The sequence below is a fragment of the Triturus cristatus genome, chromosome 1_1, assembly GCF_964204655.1.
Source record: "Triturus cristatus chromosome 1_1, aTriCri1.1, whole genome shotgun sequence".
Taxonomy (NCBI): Eukaryota; Metazoa; Chordata; class Amphibia; order Caudata; family Salamandridae; genus Triturus; species Triturus cristatus.
This window is the reverse complement of record NC_140579.1, coordinates 404648286-404669494: the sequence shown is the minus strand read 5'-3', so window position 1 is coordinate 404669494 and position 21209 is coordinate 404648286. Positions and strand designations below refer to the sequence as shown.

The following is a 21209-nucleotide window of genomic DNA, read 5'->3' as shown; positions in this document are numbered from 1 at the left end:
TTAATTTACATGCCCTGAGTACATGTAGTACCATATTCTAAGGACTTGCAAGTAAATTTATTGTGCTAATTGGGTGGAAGCCAATTATACCATGTTTAAGAGAGAGTGCAAGCACTTAAGCACTGGTTAGCAGTGGTAAAGTGTGCATAGTTCATAGGCCAACAAAAACAAGATCAGCAAAAATGAAAAGAGTAAGGAAAAAGGTTTGGGGGAAGATTACCTTAAGGCTGACACATCTAACATTGGGTATCTGAACAATTACTTTTCCTCTTTCCCATTGCACAGCTCTGAGAGCCAGTCATGGCCGTGGAATAGGAATTGTAATCTTACCACAGTTGCTAGAAAAAAGGAGAGACATGTTTATTGACTCAGTGAATACCAGAAACGATAGTGAAAAGACGCCGGGAGCTATTCAGCACGGCACCCCGCTGCATACAAGCATTCTAATATAGAAGCTGTACTTTTTATCATTGATGTTCGGCATCCATGCGGACAGCTTGAACTTCTTCTCGCTAATCAATTTTAATTAGCAAATCTCCAAGCAATATACGTGAAGCGGTAAAAGCGGCACTTTTCGACTTGTGGGTGTCTGCCATCATTGCGTGTTACCTGGTTCTCGTCATTGGTTGTAAAAAGTTTTATCAGGTTAAATTAGTAAAATATAAATTTGGGACCTAACAAAGGAGAGCAAATGAGCATGCATATCAGGAAATGCCAATAATTTCCTATAAATTATCCATCAGAACAGAAAAGGAAATTCTGAAACCATCCAGATTTTAATACATCAAAACTAAAGAAACACGATAAACCGAATGTTCGCATTCTCCAGTTATCTATCCACCGCTCTAAATACATATATTTTACGCCGAAACGCGCGTTGAAAACTTAACTACTGCCATGTTCATGTTTTTTTTATTGTTAATGTATTTTTATGAAAAGAAATTGTTTTGAATACATTTTACACTGTTAGCATTTTTTAATAATGAAGATTATTATGAATTTTGATATATGAAGATTAAATAAATTGAAATAATAATGCACATGTGATACGAAGTGGACAGGACGCAGTTGTAGAAATTGAAGAGTTATTTATTAAGGGAGTACAGAGAGCCGTCCCAGCTGGCACTGCACAGGCATAAACAGTAACTGCCGCCTACAGAACATCCAAGACAGAATACTCATACACACTCCAAATGACATCACAGAGTCCATGCTGATTGCTGACAGCATCACATCACCACACCTCCCCCCTATTAGCAGAAGAAAAAGAGAGATACAGAAAGGAAAAGAGAACCAAAATACAATGCAAAGAATAGGCATAGTGAATGTCAATAACTAACAGTTAAATTTATACATAATCTCGTAACTTGCTTGGTCTGGCATGAACCCTGGAGCTCTTCCTAATACCATCCCCTCCCGAAACATTTTTGTCAATCTCCACATTTTTATAGAGAAAGCAAGGATCCTTAGCCACACGTGAAGTGTTCCACCAATTTCCATTGGCCAATTTCACAGCATTCTTGCGAATCTCTACAACCTGCTGAGAATCCAAAAATTTTGAAAGGCCTTTTCTGACTGAGACTGGAGTTTTTACTCTAACCTAATCTCCAACATGGATCCTGTGAATTTCATTCTCAACAGTAGGATCAAAGGTTTTACAACAAATTTCTGACGATTTCTTATTAGCCGACTCCCACATACCTTCCATGTCACCACTATGGTGAAAAGACTTCACCATCCAAAAGGGATAAACCTGTGAGGAAGCTTTTCTGCCTCTCATAAGTTCGAAAGGGCTGAAATTAGTGGCAACATGAGGCGATGTGCAGTATGACCAAACCAGATCTTTCACAGCTTGAAAAATACAAGAGTTAGATCTAAAAGCTGCTTGGACACACTCTTAAACTACTCTATTAAATCTCTCAGCTTTGCCATTGCTTTGAGGATGATACAGAGGAGTTCTGGTGTGTTTAATGCCACAGGAGCACAAGTAGGACATCATTTCTAGCAAGACAAATTGGACGCCATTGTCTGTAAGAATTTCCTCAGGATAACCTTCTCTGAGAAAAATGTTGTTCAAGCAGTTAATGACACTCTTAGAATTGGGAATATTGATGGGTTCAACCTCAACCCACCTGGACAAATGATCAGCAAGAAACAAAAAATATCTTGAATTTGCAGAAAGAACCTGGAAAGGTCCAAGAAAATCCATACCTAACTTTTGCCATGCTCTACCGGGAGGGGATACCAGAGATTCAACACTACCCTCTAAGACAAGAACTTTATCGTGTACATTGTTTAACCATTTCATCAACTTGGGTATCCATCCTAGGCCACCAAAAATCAGACCTAACTTTCCTCTTGGTGATAGTAGTACCAGGATGACCAGAATGAGCGGCTAAAATAATTTTCTCTCGATAACACACAGGAGGCACAAGTTTGTCACCTCTGACCTTCTAGAACATTTGGAGATCAGAAGGAAAGACACTTTTCATTCGGCCAACCTTTCTTAATCAGTGAAGCAACTTCTCTGAGTGCAACATCCTTCTCAACTTCAGTTACCCAGTCATCTTCTACAAAAGACAAGCAGTATTGATTAACATTTGCCACAAAACACTCTTCTACTTCCATCTCCCAATCTTGCTCATCTGTATCAGAGATGGGAAGCCTGGATAAGCAATCTGCTCTGCTATTCCTCCCACCAGGAATGTACTCTATACTAAAAGTGTACTTAAGTATTTCGGTAGACAACCTGGCCAGACGAGCAGTGGTACGCTTAATATTTTTCCCAGACAGAATGTCAACCAAAGGACGATGGTCAGTTTTGAGGATGAAAGATCTACCCCATAAGTATGGTTTACATTTCTCAATACTCCAGACACAAGCCAGCAGCTCTTTTTCAATAACAGATTACTTTCGTTCTACAGGACGAAGAGTCCTAGAGGCAAATCCTACCATGTGCTCCTTTCCTTCAGCATATTGCGGTAGCACAGCTCCTAGTCCATACTCACAGGCATCAACTGTAACAACCGTTTGCCTACCTTCGATAAACGCTTGTAGAGCCGGAGTTTTGACAATGTGGTCTTTGATGGATCGAAAACCTTTCTCACACTCCTCTGACCATTTGTAATCTGTCCCTTTCTTAAGTAATGTTCTAAAACACTCAGTGGTTTTGGCAAATCCTTCATAAACTTTGCATAAAATTCACAAAGGCCACGAAAGGACAGAAGTTGTTCTTTGTTTTGAGGAGCAGGTGCCTCAACAATACTTTTGACTAGGCCTGGTCTAGGTTTAATACCATGTTCAGAAATGATATGACCCAAGTATTCAATTTCCTTTACTTTGAAGGTGCACTTGCTTTTCTGTAGCGTTACTCCTCTACTTTCTAAAACACTGAAGACTTGATCACTTACTGATTCATGTTCAGCTTCAGTTTTTGTGAAAATAAGAATATCGTCTTGGAAGACTACAACATGAGGGTTATGTTTAAACGTTTCGGTCATAAGTCTCTGAAAAACAGCGGCCGCAGAGGCCAGACCAAAAGGAAGACAGCAAATCTGAAAAACACCATCCGGGGTAACAAAAGCTGTAAGGTGTCTAGATTGAGGATGTAATTCAACTTGGTGATAAGCAGCTTTGAGGTCAAGTTTGGTAAACCATGAAGATGACCCCACCTTGGCAATAAGATCCTCAATACGTGGAAAGGGAAAACGGTCGACCCAGATGGCTTCATTGAGACTCCTCCAGTCGACACACATCCTCAAATCTCCAGACCTTTTTTTTTTGCCAAAACAATGGGAGAAAGCCATAGAGTAGACTCAACTTTTTCAATAATTCCCTGATCACACAACATTTGTAAATGTTTGGAAAGATCACCTCTAATGCTTAAAGGAACATTGCATAATCTATGTTTAACTTGAATGGCATTATCCTTAACTCCTAATAGAGTTTTGAAAATTGGTGATCTTACCAAGACTGTCTTCAAAAAATTTGCTAAACTTGGATTCCCAATCACCGTTCATTTGAAGGGAAGACAGGGAATCAGTGACACAAGTGAATGAAGAGCTTTGATGAGGTTGTCTGTCAATGAAAACAGGTTTAGCTAGACAAGGTTTGATAGTCAATCCAAATTCAACATGATGAAGAAGACCAAGAACGTTGATTCCTCGTCATGCAACATACACTTTACCTTTGATGGATTCTCCTAAAACACCAATAGTAGCCCAAAATAGCCTAACAAATCAATCTTACTGCCTTCAAAGGCTACAGTGAGAATATCTGTAGGCAATAGACTCTTTTCAGACCAGAATCTAATATACTTATCATGTGAAACAATAGTAATACGTGCTCCTGTATCTACTAACAGTTGAATTTGATTCCTTTCAATAGTGACATCAATCTCAGGATCAGGAATATGTAATAAATTTTGCTTTTCATTGCAGTTTTTGACTACTACAACATACTCTTGACTAGTAACATCTTCATCATAGAAATTATAATGTTCATTGATAACACATCTTACATTTCCTCTTCTGCCACTCATACATACTTTGGCAAAATGCCCATTTTGCCGCATTGGCCACATTGTTGATTAATGGCTGGATAATTTTTAAAAGAGGAGACCTCTAAAGATGAACCACACCTATAACAATAAATTCTGGGATTGGATTGTCTACTATGAGTGAAAATTCTTCCACCTCTAGGCCAGTTTGGTCTTCTGATATTATCACGTGGAACAAAAGAAGGTTTGGTAGAAGTAGGCTTGGTAGAGACAGCACCAGAAACGCTTATGTTAGCTAGAGCAGTTTCAAGTTGCTTTGCATCTTCCATCGAACGTTCGATGCTCTTGGCAATATCAATTGCTTAGTCTAAAGTAGGATCTTTACAGATAAGTAGTCTTTCTTGAATCTTTTTACAGTAGCATCGTGCAACAAGTTGATCTCTTAGAAGTTGAGACGTAAAGTTATCAAACTAACATTTTGAGGCTAACATTTTTAAAGCTGTAATAAAGGTGTCTATACTTTAATCAGGTTTCTGCATCCTTGTGAAGAACTTGTATCTGTGCACAACAATGTTCTTTGTTTGGTGCAACAGCTATTTCAAAATACATTTTGACCTTCGACTCCTAGATGATAATAGATGAGATTCTTTTTTCTCTCCGGTCTATACCTTTGGCCATCAATTGCACCTAAGTACGCCATAAACGATCTGATCCATAATTTCCACTCTAATGGTGGATCGCCAGGTTCTTGTAGAAAAGGCGCTGGCGGAGTAACACTTTGCATGTTGTATAATAATTAAAAAAAAACTTGTGGAATAAAGTAGTTAATAAAACAAAAACGAGAGAGAAAAACAGCAAAAAAATAAAAAAACATTTTAAATCAGCGTGAAAAGACAGGCAAGACAGTGATGAAAATAATTGTGCCCATCAGTGTAATTTTAACATAGTAGAGCTGTGCCCGTCAGCGTGCAATGACAGGCAGTGCAGTGTAGCCAAAAACTGTGCCCATCAGTGAAACGATGCAGATGATGAAGAAGAAGAAAAAAAAAATGTGTGTGTATCACAGATGTAATACACAATGAGAATTCCACATGATTTTAAATTAGGTCACTAGATGGCAGTATTGGATAATAAGACAGAGAAAAGTGTCTGATGACTAAAGAAAGAAAATTTTGTATCGTTTGAAATTGCTTTCCATAAATTTGTGAAAATTGCCTTCTTTCAGATGCCACAGGAACTGACAAAACGCTGAAAATAATTTGTAGACACACAAAGAGCTGAGTGTGTCAGCGCAATGAATAAAGCTTTTCTTGTTTGACTGTGTACTCGCTGTTCCGAGGCTGATCTGTTGCTAGGCAACCAATACACAAAAACATGAAGTCGCGCTGACTTGGACGCGAGTCGTGCTGTGACGCACTGACGAACACCAGCAGACTGGAGCGCGCTGGCAGCAAGTGATGCGTGAGCCAATTGGAGTGTGCCGGTAGCTCGAGGCAATGCATCTTGAAGAAAAAATGTCGGGACAGTAGTGCGAGAAAGCGCGTGACGGATGAATGCCGGTACAGTACGAGGGAGCGCTTCGGTAAGATGACGCGAGGTAGCGCTTCACAGCGTAATGTCGGCAATTTTAATCAAAACAGGAAGCTCAGAGTGAAAGTAACACTGGGAGGTGGGCACAAGGCAGGAAACCCACAATAGCAAGTTTGCAACCAATTCAAGAGTGTAGAATGGGTCCAAGCAAACAAAAGCGCTAGAAAATGTTCGAAACGGGCACGGCCCTCTGTACCAACACACAGGAATGCTTCGGGCGAGAAAGAAGTAAATAGGTTGTACTCACAACTGCCTTCCAATTTGATAGATAGGAAAATACTTGCAGCCCATGAAGGTCATCAGAAGGTGGAGATGGCTGTGGGTGGGAGATCCTGTCTTCTGTCGCTACTGATACGAAGTGGACAGGACGCAGTTGTAGAAATTGAAGAGTTATTTATTAAGGGAGTCCAGAGAGCCGTCCCAGCTGGCACAGCCCAGGCATAAACAGTAACTGCCGCCTACAGAACATCCAAGACAGAATACTCATACGCACTCCAAATGACATCACAGAGTCCATGCTGATTTCTGACAGCATCACATCATCACAACATGTTCTGATTTGTTACACTGAGCATAACACTATAGAGTGAATACTACTTGTTCAGTTGCCTAGGAGTTTATTTTCTACTGTACATATACCCTGTCTTAGGAATTGTTTTACCAATTTTTCAGGGGGTCCTTGATAGCCACACCTTATCGACTCAGTGAAGCCGTAGGATGTGGCCTATCCTTTCCAGTTGGCCACTGCTGCTTTCACTACAAACCGTGCTCTAGACAGGATATCCAAACAGTGTCACAATTGGAATATCTTCTACATGAATAGCAGCCTAGTCCAAGCACAGATAAACGCATTATATGCACTGTGCTGTTTGGGAATTAGTCAGATCCTGATGAGCATGCTGATGAGACATCTCCATCGCCGCTGAAACCTGTTTCCGTGCATGCTGCAGGTTTTTTTGATCAAAGTACCAGAACCCTACCAGATCATGTTTTCTTAACTGTCTAACAATCAACATAATTATAGTTGGAATGATTTGTTATAAAGCATGAGCTTTCAAATAGGCGATTTTTAATGGGATGAGTTTAGGCACACAATGGAGACTTAAACAGGCCTCTCTGGACTGTTATCTAGATATTATTGAAGCTGATCTAGTTTATAATTTCACTGAATATGGTGGTGATTCTAATCCAAATGTTGCCTTGTTGAATACATTCCAGAAATTGAAGAACCAGATTCAATGGCAGTGAAAGTAGGCATGGAAGAACTAAGGGAGTGTGTTAACCAACCCAAGTCAAGTTTACAGCCACCCTGCTGCAAGATGATATACATTTAGATGATGTGGTCTACCAAATCCTAGTACCAGCAGAGACTGTGGAAATGCAATATACCTTCCATCTGAGTATAGAAGACATATCACCTGAGCCTTTTGCAATTGAGTGGGATAAAAACATTAGAAAGAACGTGCTGCACTTGCTTGTATATTACAAATATTAAATCTCAACAAAAATAATTCTATAGAGTCTTACTATTATAATCAATATACTCGTTAGCTGTTACATATCTCAAATGCTGCCAGGATGGTGTTCCTGCTCAATCCATATTAATACTGTTCTATATCAATAGGTGAGCGCAAACTTCGGTTTGTTGCAAAATTCACCGATCTTAAGGCAGCAGCAAAATCTCATTTTGATCCTAACATTTATTTTTTTAACCATTGTTACACCAACCTGATATGTGAGGTTCTTTCTAGATTCAGAATAATCCATTCACCTGTGTTTCTGAGCGAATGTTCTGAAAGGGGTTGTAAAATATAGATACAACAATTGTTTTATTTGGTATTGGGGACAGAAGAGTGGCAGATTCTGGGAACAGGTACTCTTTCATGCAAGTTTACTATCCTAAAGATTTTTTTTTTAACAAGAACATACAGCAGATTTTGTGCTTTCGTTTTGCTGGTGCAAGGCAAGTGATAGTTCCTAGATAGAAATATTTACACTTTCCAAAACGGGAAAGGGGAATGATCGATAATGAATAAGAAGGCCGTCAATCGTAGTTATGGGAAAGTAATATATGAATCTAAAAGAACTTGAATTTGCAATTCTAACAATTGTTTTATGGTTTGAAAGTAGTTTATTAAAGAAATACATGGGAATGGTATAAGCATTCTGAGAACATTACCATGCATTATTCCTGGAGATCCCTTTATTCATTGCATTGTTTGCTGGAAGAAAAATAACTGGATTGTGTGAATCATAAAATTGAATGCTATGGTTCTGACTTATTTCCACCAGCGGCTACTATTTTCCTGTACTGGCCATATACTGACAAGTTCTTGTATGCAACCCGTAATAATATAGTCGATTCTCATTGCTATTAAAATAAGATATAGCATTGAAATTTGTGAATGATTACTATGATGCTCAGAAAGCATATAGTGCAACACAGATTGTACAGCTACTGCAAACAACTTATCCTCCAGCATTCGTTGAGACATCAGACATAATTCTATATGCTTTAAATACAGCAGGACTAGTTTTGCTTGTAGAAGTAGCTGGGAAAGGAATATTGAGTTTGTTTAATTACACTTTAGGAGTTGTCGCATATACTTTAGGGTACCTAACATCAGTGGTGGCTCCTCCGCGGAGTAACGCCGCCCCACTCCCTGGCACAGATGTAATGAGCGAAAAATCAAACTATGCTCTAGCATCATTTTATTTTTCTTTGCTGGCTCTGGGCTAATTGTGCAGGGAAGGGCGGGGCATGGGAGGGTAGAGGAGGAGTGCTTGTGCACTCCCTAAGTGCTTGTGTGTGTTTGGCCAGCCGTCTCAGGTGGACCAAAACACACACATGCGCACTTAGGTTTCTCCCACCTGGCTGCATTCAGCAGCTGGACTTGAGAAACCCCACAGACTCCATGACCTGGGCAGGGTGTCTTTCCTGCCCGCTCAGGCCAATCCCAGGAAGAGGCCAGTAGGAGTAACACGGGAGGTGGCTGGCAGCATCTGGTACGTTTTTTTTCTTATTATAAACATGCCCCCTACGTGCTCTCACCCAATCGTACCCCCGCTCCACCCCATCCCGCCCCAACACCCTTTGTTAATGGTGGCCTCCGCTGCTTAACATCTAGTGTTTTTCTGGATTTACTCCATTCATACTAATGAGCAGAGTAGTATTACTTGTGATACTAACTGAACCAAATGAAGGTACATTTACGTTTGAATCAGATTAAGATGTTGGTTAAAGAACAATGCATTCATGGTGCAAACATTAAGCAAAATACCAGCACCACAGGTTAACTTGAGCACTTCTTATCTGAGAATCACCTGAGCGTTTCTGATCTAAGAATTGATGTTCTACAACCGTACAATAAAAACACAATTCAGTGCTCCAATGATTTGCAGAACAATTGCTACGAGAAGAAAACAGTGCTCTGAAGCACTGAGTATTACCGAAAACCCACTGAGCAATTTTGTATGCTCTAGAGTCATATCCTAAAACACATAATCTAATCACCTAACTTGAATAGTTTATAGAAATATTCTCAAGGTACTAGTATGCATAGAAGACAGAAGTAAGTGATTGTAAGCCATGACAATCCACGCACAAGACGGAAATGGTGTTAGTTGCAAGACATCTATATGTATTTTTAGTATTTCATACAGTAAAGATTTGATTGTATGTTTGTCTAAATACTGCAACTAATAAAATATGTGAAGCCAGCAGCTGAAATGCGCTATAAGGAGCAATGACCTTGCGAGTGCCATCTTGTTGGAAGAAAGAAGAAAAGTTGCAATACTTTTCTGTTTATGGTTGTTTTTTTAACAGATAAGCTTTCATTATCTGGTATAACAAAACAGGAGCTGAGCATGAGCTGATCTCCCTTCATTCCATAAAGCACCATGTACTCCAAAGGTGTATAACATACTGTTATAGAACTGGGGTTAGAAAGACAAACTGATTGCTGTAGGGATGCTGAAACATGATGTTTCGACTTGAGGTCTGATGGCACAATAAGGTACGTCAGCAGGCATTACATGACATGGCATATTATGATAAACTAATACAGCTATGCTGTTGGACGGTTAGTTATACCAAAGGGTGGGAAGGGGTGTGTGATAAAATATGATTGAGGCTTATTTCACGTTTGCTGTAATATGCGTCATACATTCTGAGTTGTTTATAATATTGACCATAATGCTAACTCACATAATGTATAAGCAAATAGGGTATAATAAATAATCATATATGTAAAATGCCAAGTACTCTGCACGCGTACGGGCTCTAAATGCCTCCTGCAGGAGAGAGAGCCTCTTACAAGTTTTGTCTGACACCTAACACTCGCCTACCTGAGCATAACTTTGTAGGGAAGGAGAGAGAGGCAATTGCTTGTTTCCTTTTTGCCCCAAAAAGGTAAGAGTAGTCAACCCCCATAGATCTAGATTCATAGAAAGAACATTCTAGGATCGTAGCTTTGGCCCATTCGTCTCACCCCTCACCGTTCTCTGAGCTAACTATGCACTGCAGGCATACAGGGAGCAAAAACAATAGTAATTATTAAATTAAATATACTTTAATATAATTAATTTTATAGTGAATCATGAAGCTTCCTTTGACAATATAGTAGTTTTTGAATTTCAGATCCTGCAGTTGTGAATTCTACAAATTGCTTTCCCTTTCAGGACCTGGTTATTATCTGCATTGATTTGTAGGCATCACAAGAAAAAGATCTGTGCATTTTTTGTCGGTCCTGGGTCCTTCCATTAGGACATCAGGTCCATAGTCTATTTTAATGAGGATGTGCAGTATTCTGAGTAGAGCTTCACAGATAGACCCCTCTAAATATGTTGTTAGACTGCATCCTGCGGTGACTGTGTCTTGTAGAGTGATGAAAGTGCATTCTTGAAGTTAATGCCCACATCAGGACAATTTTCTAAAGTCAATTTCCATTCCTTCCCTAGATATTACTGCAAAAGTGGAAAATGCTTATATCTTGGCAAGGACACCATTGTGCCTGGTGAGCAGGATCATACAATATTTGTCAAAAAGTCATACACCGCTTGTGGAAGCGTTGGTGTCCTAACCTATGAGCTGGACGACAACCTGTCAAGTCGCTTGATCATCCTGTTTTCCAACCCCTTCAACTACCTGCTGTATGATCGGTTCTTCGCCATGCACATCACCAGGAACAGGGCTAATTTTAAGAAGTTCTATGATGGCATGTATTATCACGGGGACATCCTTGAGGGCTATGTCAGAGGGCATAAAGGGAACATACATAGACCCTCCACGCTCGAACGAGATGGAATCCGAGTGACTGCTTCTATGACACATGAATCACAGTCAGTCCTGAGAGTCATCATTGAGTACATACAGCCTTATAGTAAAAGTACTGATTCAGGGACAGCTATGGCATATGGTTCTTGAAGTACCACTACATGTACAAGTGTTGGGTGTGGGGGAGTTACAGCTATGTGCTCTCTTTACGGTCGGGGCCTTCGGTTACCTGCTACTTAACTTTTTAAATGGTATAGAAATTAGATGACAGGGGCCCTTCCCTTGCCTTTACAAAGGTTTGCACAATGTCAGACAAGTCATGACTTGGAAAAATGTATGCCCCCATGCTTTTGCATTGTATAAAGTGCGAGATTGCATATCAATACCTTAGATGCAATATAAAGAATTTACTTGCTATGTTGATCATTTTTCAACAACCGTGTTATGAATTTAAAGGAAGACAAAGACAGTCACATTTTATATTCTAGACATAGACCATCTTATATATTAAGTATCATAGCAAATACTGTTTCACACAGCTGAATCGGAAACAAACAACGTTTGAAATTGGTATCTACCAACTCAGAGAAAAGAAAGGGGAGGCAACTTAGAGTTATTTTATTCACTGTTATTTGTGTACACAGCTGCAGGATATCCTGTCAGAATAGTAGTACTGAATTAAAGAGAATTGGGATCAGTGATGTTTAGTCTTTTTCTGATCATTAGTGTGAATCTGAAGGAGGCTTTGTAAAAATAACCAAGAGCCAGGACTTTTTTTGTTTCTTTAGTGGTACCAGGTGTCATAGTGGTCATGACTTCCATAGAGTGTGGACATGTTTTGGCCCATTTGTATTCACGGGTCTCCTCAGGACTAAGACTTGATGTAGTCTCTCCTATCTGAGAAGGAGGAAGATTTCCATCAAGTGAATATGTATGAAAACATTTTTTAAGTATGGTGCCTTGTTAATAGCAGGGGGTTCCTAAATGGCCAGAGAGTTTTTGAGTTGTTGGCCCTCAGTAAAAGCATGATCAAGTGTGCCACACACCAGCTCAGACTTTTTCAGACATTACATGCTTATAACCATCTTTTTTTCTTGTATGGTGTATGGCAATGCTCCTGACTGTTTTCCCCAACGTCATCTCCTCAAAGCTACCATTCACACAGCATCAAGCTTTATCTCAAGATCCTACTAAGTCAGCTGCATCCTTCTGGTCCTGCGAGATCTTGAATGACTCCCCATGGAGACTGTCCTCATTTAGAAATCCCTCTTGCAAATACATTAAAAAACTGATCCTCTCAGGTGTCCAACACTTGGTCAAGAGCAAGAGAGCCTCTCCTCCTCCACCACTTCCCCTTTTATACACCTAGAACCTGCAGTGACCTTGTGCCAGACCTCAGGCTGCCATATATTTCCCCATGCTTTCAGACCAGCCTCAAAAACCTCCCGTTTGAGCTACATCTCAAGTCCCAGGTATGTATGACCCACTTAATCACTTTCCACCTGATCTAACTTGTTGATCCCACATCACCCTTCATATCCCATTGATTTCACCATCCTCACCACCACCTAATGTTTAGTCTTTGTTACGTCCCTCTTACTGGATGCTAAAGCTACATGGTTTGTAAAGCCTGATCCTCCCATCAGTGTACCCTTTTGTTCACATTCTATCAATTCTCTTTTATACAGTTTACTGAAGCTCATCTATTTGTTTATTGTGTACTTACATTCTCTGCATATACCTTACCCTATAAAGTGCCTTTACGGTTTGTGTATGGGCTCCCCTCGGCCTACCTCTCATTGTTGTGTGTAGATTGTAGAAGCTGAAATAGAAATAATAAGGAATAATACAAATAACACAAGTCTCTGTCAGCACAACTGTTAGCGAGATTTATTGGGGAACAGCAAATAATGCAAAAGTACGTGCAGCACGGAGGCAGACAATATAGATACTGAATGCCCAAAGATGTGACGTTGGTGACAGCTTTTATAGGCCAAAACCACAAAGGATACAGCATCATCACATACGTAGCACAAATTAAGCCCTATCCTTTGACCAATTAGCAAAGGCCTAGATTGTGCTATACCTTTTAAGGTCCGAAATATACTGTTGCTAACCACGTGTTCTAAGTGGGCAGCTATGGGGACTTTCCACTGTAATGTAATCTATCAACGTTGGTACCGTCCCAGTTAATTATTGCAACATAATAGAAAGGACCAGACATATTGCAAAATGTGCTATGCTGAAATGTCTGTGTCTATGTGAGCATCTTCCCTGTCACGTATTATTCTTGATCGAACCTTGTGTTACAAAAGCTGTGTCTCTGAAGCAAATGGAAAAGAACGAGCTTTTTGTGCACTGCTTTTCATGTCAACTTAGCATGGCCTAAAAGCTTACAGCATTTGGTATCATACAAGAAAGATGGCTTCTACAGAATAATTTGTCTAGAAATAAGTACTAATTGGTCCCTTTTGATACATTCTGTTTGATATCCCAGCTTAGACAATAATGTCCATTTTCTCCCTCCTCCCACGTGTTCTGTTCAGTACTCTATCGATCCTTGGGATCTTTTCTGCACTTCACAAGGCCTCATGAATAAAATATTTTTGTATAAGAGGGTTAGCGTGCTGTTGGGTAGCAGGCCAATGGCAATTAACCTTACAATGAATTGCTGCGTATGCATGACTACATCCAAGTACAGGTGGCTGCACTATTATAGCCCTATAGCCTGCCGTAGCGGGCTATACCGGCTATTAAAGGCCCGCTGCAGCGTTAAAGGCCCAAGCCGAAGGAGAGGGACTTTAACAAAAGCAGCGGGACTTTAATAGCGGTATAGCCCTGCTACGAAGGGCTATAAGGCTATTAGAACATTCTGCCACTAGAGGGCAGAATGTTCTAACAAATTAAACAAAGGCTTCTCGAAGCTCGAGGAGATTTAAATCCCCTCGAGCTTCGAGAGGCTTTTGTAAAACATTAGAATGTTGCTCTGCGGGCCTTTACCGGCCCGTAGAAGCACGGAGCACTCCATTGTCTACAATGGAGTGCTCCACATTCCAATGTTCTAATACAAGCCTACAGCTTGAATGTGTGTGCACAGGAAACAGTCACGTTGTTAGGGCCCCAGGAAGGCAGGGTACAAAACCTTGAGGGTTTCATCAGATATCAATTTACCCACTGTTTAAATATGGTTTCAAAATGTCTGGTACTCTCCCAGCCTTCATAAAAATAACGTCTGACAAAAGTGCATAAGAGCAGCCATTTTGTGATAATTTTATTTACATCTTAGGGAGACATACATCTGTCCATGCGTATACATGGTGTTGTAATCCCTAAGATGGTTGGGGCAGCAAATAACCAAATACAAGGAGGAAGCAAAAATTACACTTTCAGCCTAATGTCAGAGAATGGTTAAATCTTTATCATTCATTAAATCGAGCAAGATGGTGGCAGACGAGTGGATCTGTGTCTCTGTAACTGTTGCAGGCAAAGTAACTCCTGGATCCGGCCAGTTCTGGGTTCCAGCGCTGCTTGAGGTTGAAAGTGGCCACAAGAGAAGCCAAGGAAGATCAGCAGTGGCCAGAAGCAGGTGTCCTGGCGGAGGAGGCCTGCAGTGTGCTCTGAGACAAGAAAGGGGCCTGGTGTGCCTGACAGCAGACTCATGGGCTAGATGAGGTGGGCCAGGGACAAGGAAGTAGCAATAAAATGAAAATGCCCTTCTCTTGAAATATACCGCTAGATACTGAACACATGAAGCAAACAAACCTGACCCTCTCTAAAGAGTTCTTTTTACAATTTCAAAAAAGCACAAGCACTGTGGGAGCTGTTGGCTTTGGTAAATGTGCTTCAACCATATTTTAACCATATTGTACACTAGTGTGTCTGCTGTCCAGCTTGCCTATATGTTAGTGTCCTAGAGTGGTGTGGTGTACAGTGGAGTGTCAAGTGTCTTGTAGTGCAGTTGTGTAAATTGTAGTAGTTTAGAGTTGAGTGGAGCAGAGCGTATTGGTTTGGAGTGGATTAGAGTTGATTGGAGGAGTGAATTAGATTGGATTAGAGTAGATTGGATTGGATTGGGGTGGATTAGAATAGAGTGGAGCACATTGCAGTGGATTAGATTGATTCAGATTAGAGTGGATTGGACTGGAGTAGAGTGGAGTGGAGAAGATTAAAGTGAAGAGCAGTGGATTGGAGTGGATAATAATGGATTAAAGAGGATTAGAGTTAAGTGGTTTGGATTGGAGTAGATTAAAGTGGGGTGGAGTGGATCTGAGTTGATTGCAGTGGAGTTGATTGTAATGTGTAGGAAGGTGGAGTATTATGTAGTGATGCTGTTAAGCTTCACTTTGCAATACTCTCATAATACCCCAAAGACGGTCCTTAGAGTCACAATAATAAATCCTTGGCTCAGTCTTGGTAGTGTGGTAAAGAGCAGTCTGGCTTTACTAAAAAAAACTTGTGTGAAGCTTTTCAGAGTACCAACATGGACGATAAATAATTGAGACCACTCAAAAGAAATCCTACACCAATTTACCAAAATAAAGCAGATGTTGTTATAAATTTAGACACCAAAATTAAGTCAATCAGTTAAGTATAACCGGAGTTATAGATTTTAGAAGCAAAATTAAATCAATGCACAATATTACTGCAAAACATTATCATTGCAGTTAATGGTAAAAACCAGAGGTGGGCAGAGCTCGTGGCGTTTCACTCTGGAATTCCGCTGAGTTACATAAAAACTCTACCAGAATCCATGGAGTTCCGCAAGCGGTGGACTTCAGCACGTCACACTGATATTTAGCATCATCAGTTCAGCAGTTTGTTTACAGTGCAAAATGCCCCACGTGGTGCACCGGAGAATGTTGCTTCTTTCTGCAAATGTAGTAGATTTGCTACTTGAGCAGCAGCTTGTCAACGTAAATGGTCGGGACCTGTCGTGACTGCCCTCGTTGAGAAATCTCACCCGGACGTGTTCTAGCACTTGATTTTCACACCTGCCAACTTAATGTTGGTGAGCCATGCACGAGAAAAAACTCCGCCATGTGGCGGTTGCAGAGTTTTTCTGAAACTTGAAGCATTGAGTGGGCAAAACTCCGCGAACTCTCCTGGCAGGGTGGAGTTTTATCGCCCACCCATAGTAAAAACTACTGGTGACAATCTGTCACTTGCAGGTCGAGTTGCGTGGAAACCAAGTAGGGTTAAGGTGATTCAGGTCCCAGGACCAGGACATGACAATCAGTCTGATTTTACCTGGCTCAAAAAGCCCGTTTGCAAAGTTGTCCTTGTTGTCCCAGGTACTGAATGGGAGCTGTGAGGAAGCTAGTTTTATTGTTCACATGGTGCTGGTGAGGTTTCTGTCAAAAATAGAAGGTCTGCTTGAGATTCCTCAAGCAGCGTGAAAAGGGCTACCTTATGTTTGGGGAGAGTCCTGCAGTTTATTATGTAGAAGCTCCAATTGGGGATGTTTTTTCCTCCTGGCCCCTCTTTACACTTTGTGGTGTTTTTCTCTATGCTGCCCAATAGTGTTTGTTGCAAACTTCACACCTAAAATTGCCAAATAAAAGCAATTTCGTTGGGGTTTATATTGTGTATGCAAAAGAGTGAAGTAGATTAGAGTAGAGCGAATTTAAGTGGAGGGAATTTGAGTGAATTGGTGTGGAGTCGATTAGAGTGGAGTGGATTACAGTGGATCAAAGTGAGGTGGATTACAGTGGAGTTGATTAAAGTGGAGTGAACTGGAAGAATGGATTAGAGTGGCTTAAATTAGAGTAGAGAGGATTTGAGTGGATTGACATGGATTAGAGTGGATTAAATTGGAGTGGAATAGAGCTGAGTAGATTAAAGTGGAGGTGAGTAGATGGGAGGTTATTAGGGTGTACTGAAGTGTATTGGAGGGGAGTGAATTTAGGTGGCGTCTGGAGTGGAGTGGAGTTGTCTGAAGTGGTTTGGATTAAAGTGGGTTAGAGTAGAGTGGATTATAGTGCAGTGGATTGAAGTGGACTGGTTTGGAGTTGAGTGGACTAGAGTTGAGTCGACTAGATTGCTATGGGCTGGATTTGTTTAGAGTGGATTGGAGTGGCTCAGAGTGAGGTGGATCGAAGTGGTTTAGAGTGGAGTGGGTTGATGTGGAGTGGATCAGAGTAGAGTGGGATAGATTGGAGTAGAGTAGTATGGAGTGTATTAGAGTGTATTGGATTAGAGTAGAGTGGATTGGAGTTGATTAGAGTCTAAACTTATTTTCCATGTCCATAAAGCCCTTTACAAAACAGGTCCAAAAATCCTACAAGCTAGAGTAGAATTCTATACTTCAGCACGTTATCGGAGATCACACAGCCTTGCAGTGGCTAAAACAAAGCCAATAAAGAAAGTCATGGCAGGAGGACATTCATTTTTGCATCTGGTGGCGGTTCAGTGGAACATGCTAACATTAGATCTCCACCTCACTAAAGAAATTAAAAACCTGTCTTTTTAGGATTGAAGGACTTTTTTTATGCAATCCAGTGAACCTCCAAAACGATAGGGAGCAAATCAATGCCGTGATTTCCCTTTCGGGGTGATTGTCGCACTCCACAAAAACCATAATTAAATAACTAGAGTGGAGTGGAATGGATTAGAGTGGATTACAATGGGGTTGATTGGATTAGAGCGGAGTGGATTGTAGTTGATTAGAGTGGAGTGGGTGGGATTGGGGCGGTTAGATTTGTGGTGGAGTGGTGAGGACTGTATTGAAGTTGATTATAGTGGAATGGATAGGAGTGGATTAGAATGGAGTCACTGGAGTAGAGTGGATTAGAGTTGATTGGCTTGGACTAGATTGGAGTGGCTTAGATTAGAGTGGAGTGGATTGGGTAGTTTGCTTTGGATTCGAGTGGATTAGAATGGAGTAGAGTGGATTGGCCTGGTTTGGAGGGGATTGGATTAGATTGGAGTGGATCACAGTGGAGTAGATATGTGTGGAGTGGATTGAATTTAAGTAAATTGTTTTAGAGTGGATTGTTGTGGATTTAAATAGTGTGAACGCAAACCGAGGGTATCTGAGCACTTTACATGAGCACCAGTTGCGTTATAGACGGACGCATTCATTTTATTAGGCATGGGGAGATTAAGTGATTTGCCTAGAATCACTGGAAGTTAAGCATCCCTGTCTAGACTTTAACACAAGTTCCCCAGCTTAGAGGTTGACTGCTCCAGCTGTTAGGCCACATCCTGTGAAGTGCCTGGGATCACACCATGCATGAAAGCCCAGACCTCTGTTTTTGCCTGCGGAAGGTCAGTGGCAGACAGGTGATGCATTTCGTCTCTGCGCTGGATGCTGTGACGTGCAAGTTACTGCCTACTTGTGTATGGTCACACAAAAGTTTCATAAATTCAGGAAGAGCCATAGAAATGTCGACCACACATACAGCTGCAAGCAAGAAGGCACAAGGAAAAAAGCGCTATGACATGGCAAGCTCTGGCCACATCAGCGCTTTCTTTCTTGTGGGAAGATGAAATAATAAAAACATAGCCTGAATCAAAGCGCGGGCAGCGGAAGGATTCTAATCAAGATAACTCAATCTGTGCTTGGTCCATGCATCAGAGAAGAAACAAGAAATGATTCCTGGCCTATGCTGTTCAATTAGGCGGCAGCAAAGAAGAAGCCGCCTTAAAGCTAGCTAATGGTAAGCAATGGGCAAGCTCTAAGCCCATTTTGTAAACACCAGTTTCTTGCAAGCAAGAGTGCATGGTTTATGCAAGCTCAGCCCTAAAAAACATCTACTTGTGATCAATGTTCCCTGTAGGCTGAGTGTGTGCGCGCGCACAGCCCACCTTCCTCAAGTTCTCACAACTACTACAAAGCACACACATCACTGCCCAAGTCACTGCCTGCATCACAAGAGTGAAAGACCGTTATCAAATGTTGGCTTTAAATCGTAAGTAGCGCAAAAAAAACTGGAGGACACTGCCCCTCTCTCTGTTGGGCCAGGTGGCCCTTTTTAAAATGTTGGCACTCCCCCGTTTCTTATATATCCTCCAATACAGCCCCTATAAAGTCCCAGAGTCATACTTTAAAACATAGACCGCGAAATCATGACACTGCTAAAGGATCACAAAACGCCCGTTAAATCCTTGAAGTAATTAACCAGAAGTTGGTACAATGGCAGAATTGCACTCCCCGATGTGCGCCTTTATTATTGGGCATCACAGCTAGTGGTTGTCAATGACTGGGTATACCATCCCCAGACAGAACATGCTTATCAACTAGACAGATACCAGATGGAGAGGGAAGGGTACAATGGGGCGCTATACTCAAAAGCCAAGAGAAGCCGATTGTTTGGCCGTACCGCCCTAACCATTGATATCTGGCACCAGGCCAATAAAAAACTTGGCTGGCAAGATACCTCGACCATTGCTACGCCACTATGGTCAACCCAGAGACTATGGATGTTAGGTAACCAACCGGGATTTGACTAATGGGACACCATAGGTATTTCTAACATAGGCGACTTATGGAAAAAAAGGGAAAATTATAAAGTTCTCTGAATTGCAAAGAGGATATGACCTAGACTAGAGGCAAGTTTTTCGATACCTACATATCTGTCACGCTCTGACCGCCGTAATTCCCATACCAGGGGAGATACCGGTGGCATCCCCATTAGAAGATAGATTACTGTCAGAACCCCTAGGGAAAAAAGCTATATCGATGACGTACTGGAAAATAAGCAACAATCTACCCGACCCACTCCAACGTCTCCGAGAAAAATGGCAGGCTGAACTGGGGCCAGTCAAGGACGAGGAATGGCATACTGCTATGCCACTAAAAGTCTACCTTATCCAGCTCAAGATATTACACAGAACTTACCTAACCGGGACCACCCTTAACAAGATTGGGCACAGAGCTGATCCACTTTGCCTCCTACACTGCGCGGAAGTGGCCACATTCTATCATATGTTATGGAAATGCCCTTGCATAGCACCACTCTGGGGCAAAGCTACACGACACCTACATAGGGGTATGGGCAAAGATATTCAATTAACAGCGAAGCTGGGACTTCTCAACATATGGGATGCAACAGATCTCACCACAACAGAACAACAATGGGTCCCCCTGGGGTACACAATGGTCAAACGCAACATAGCAATGCGCTGGGGAGCCTCAGAGGTGCCGTCCTGGAGAGGGTGGGCTAAAGAAATGGATAAATGTATGAGAAGTGTTTAAAAATAGAGAGTGTCCCAAAAATGGGATAAAAAGTGTGGAAAATTGAACATTTACCGAGGAGAGATATGTATCTCCCCAAACACTGAACTGGAGCAGAAAGAAAGATGAGGGAGTGGTCACATATGATTGTATACACTTCAAAGAAAGCTCCTTCAGAAAAATGTACCTGGAATGTTGTGTATAACTGTGTTATTTATACAGAAGCCAATATGACCTGTATTGTTTACTTCAAAGTTATTAAAAAGACTGAGTTTTTGGTAGAGTTCTGTAACCTGCCTGCCTGTCCCCTGTTTTGTTTAGCCAGACTGTACCGCAGAGTTTCCCACCTTGCCATGGCCTTGAAAGCATCCCAGACCATTCCATGAGAGGCACTACCTGTATTAATATTAAAATATCCCATAATCCAGCCCTTCGTATAGTTCGCATATTCTGGGTCAGACAGCAGTGCCCTCTCGAACGTCCACTTTCTAGCAACCCTTCTTAATCCATCAAGAAGGAATTTCAGAACAAGAGGGTTATGGTCAGACTTTACTTTGGGAAAAGTTCCACCTGAGCGCCCTTAAGTAAAACCGGTGACATTAGAAAATAATCCAACCTGGCAAACTTGCATGGGGGGCTGAATTATAAGTTTATCCAGACTCATGATCTTT

General features: G+C 41.3%; 1 protein-coding gene across 1 annotated transcript in view; it reads left to right on the top strand.

The window, feature by feature from the left end:
- Positions 1 to 12062, top strand: part of LOC146870319 (uncharacterized) — a 178283-nt gene extending 166221 nt beyond the window's left edge. Inside the window, exon 4 of the mRNA XM_085599664.1 lies at positions 11048 to 12062. Coding sequence (XP_085455790.1) covers positions 11048 to 11513 — 466 coding nt within the window. The 3' untranslated portion in view covers positions 11514 to 12062. The remainder of the gene's footprint in view (positions 1 to 11047) is intronic.
- Positions 12063 to 21209: the final 9147 nt, after the last annotated feature.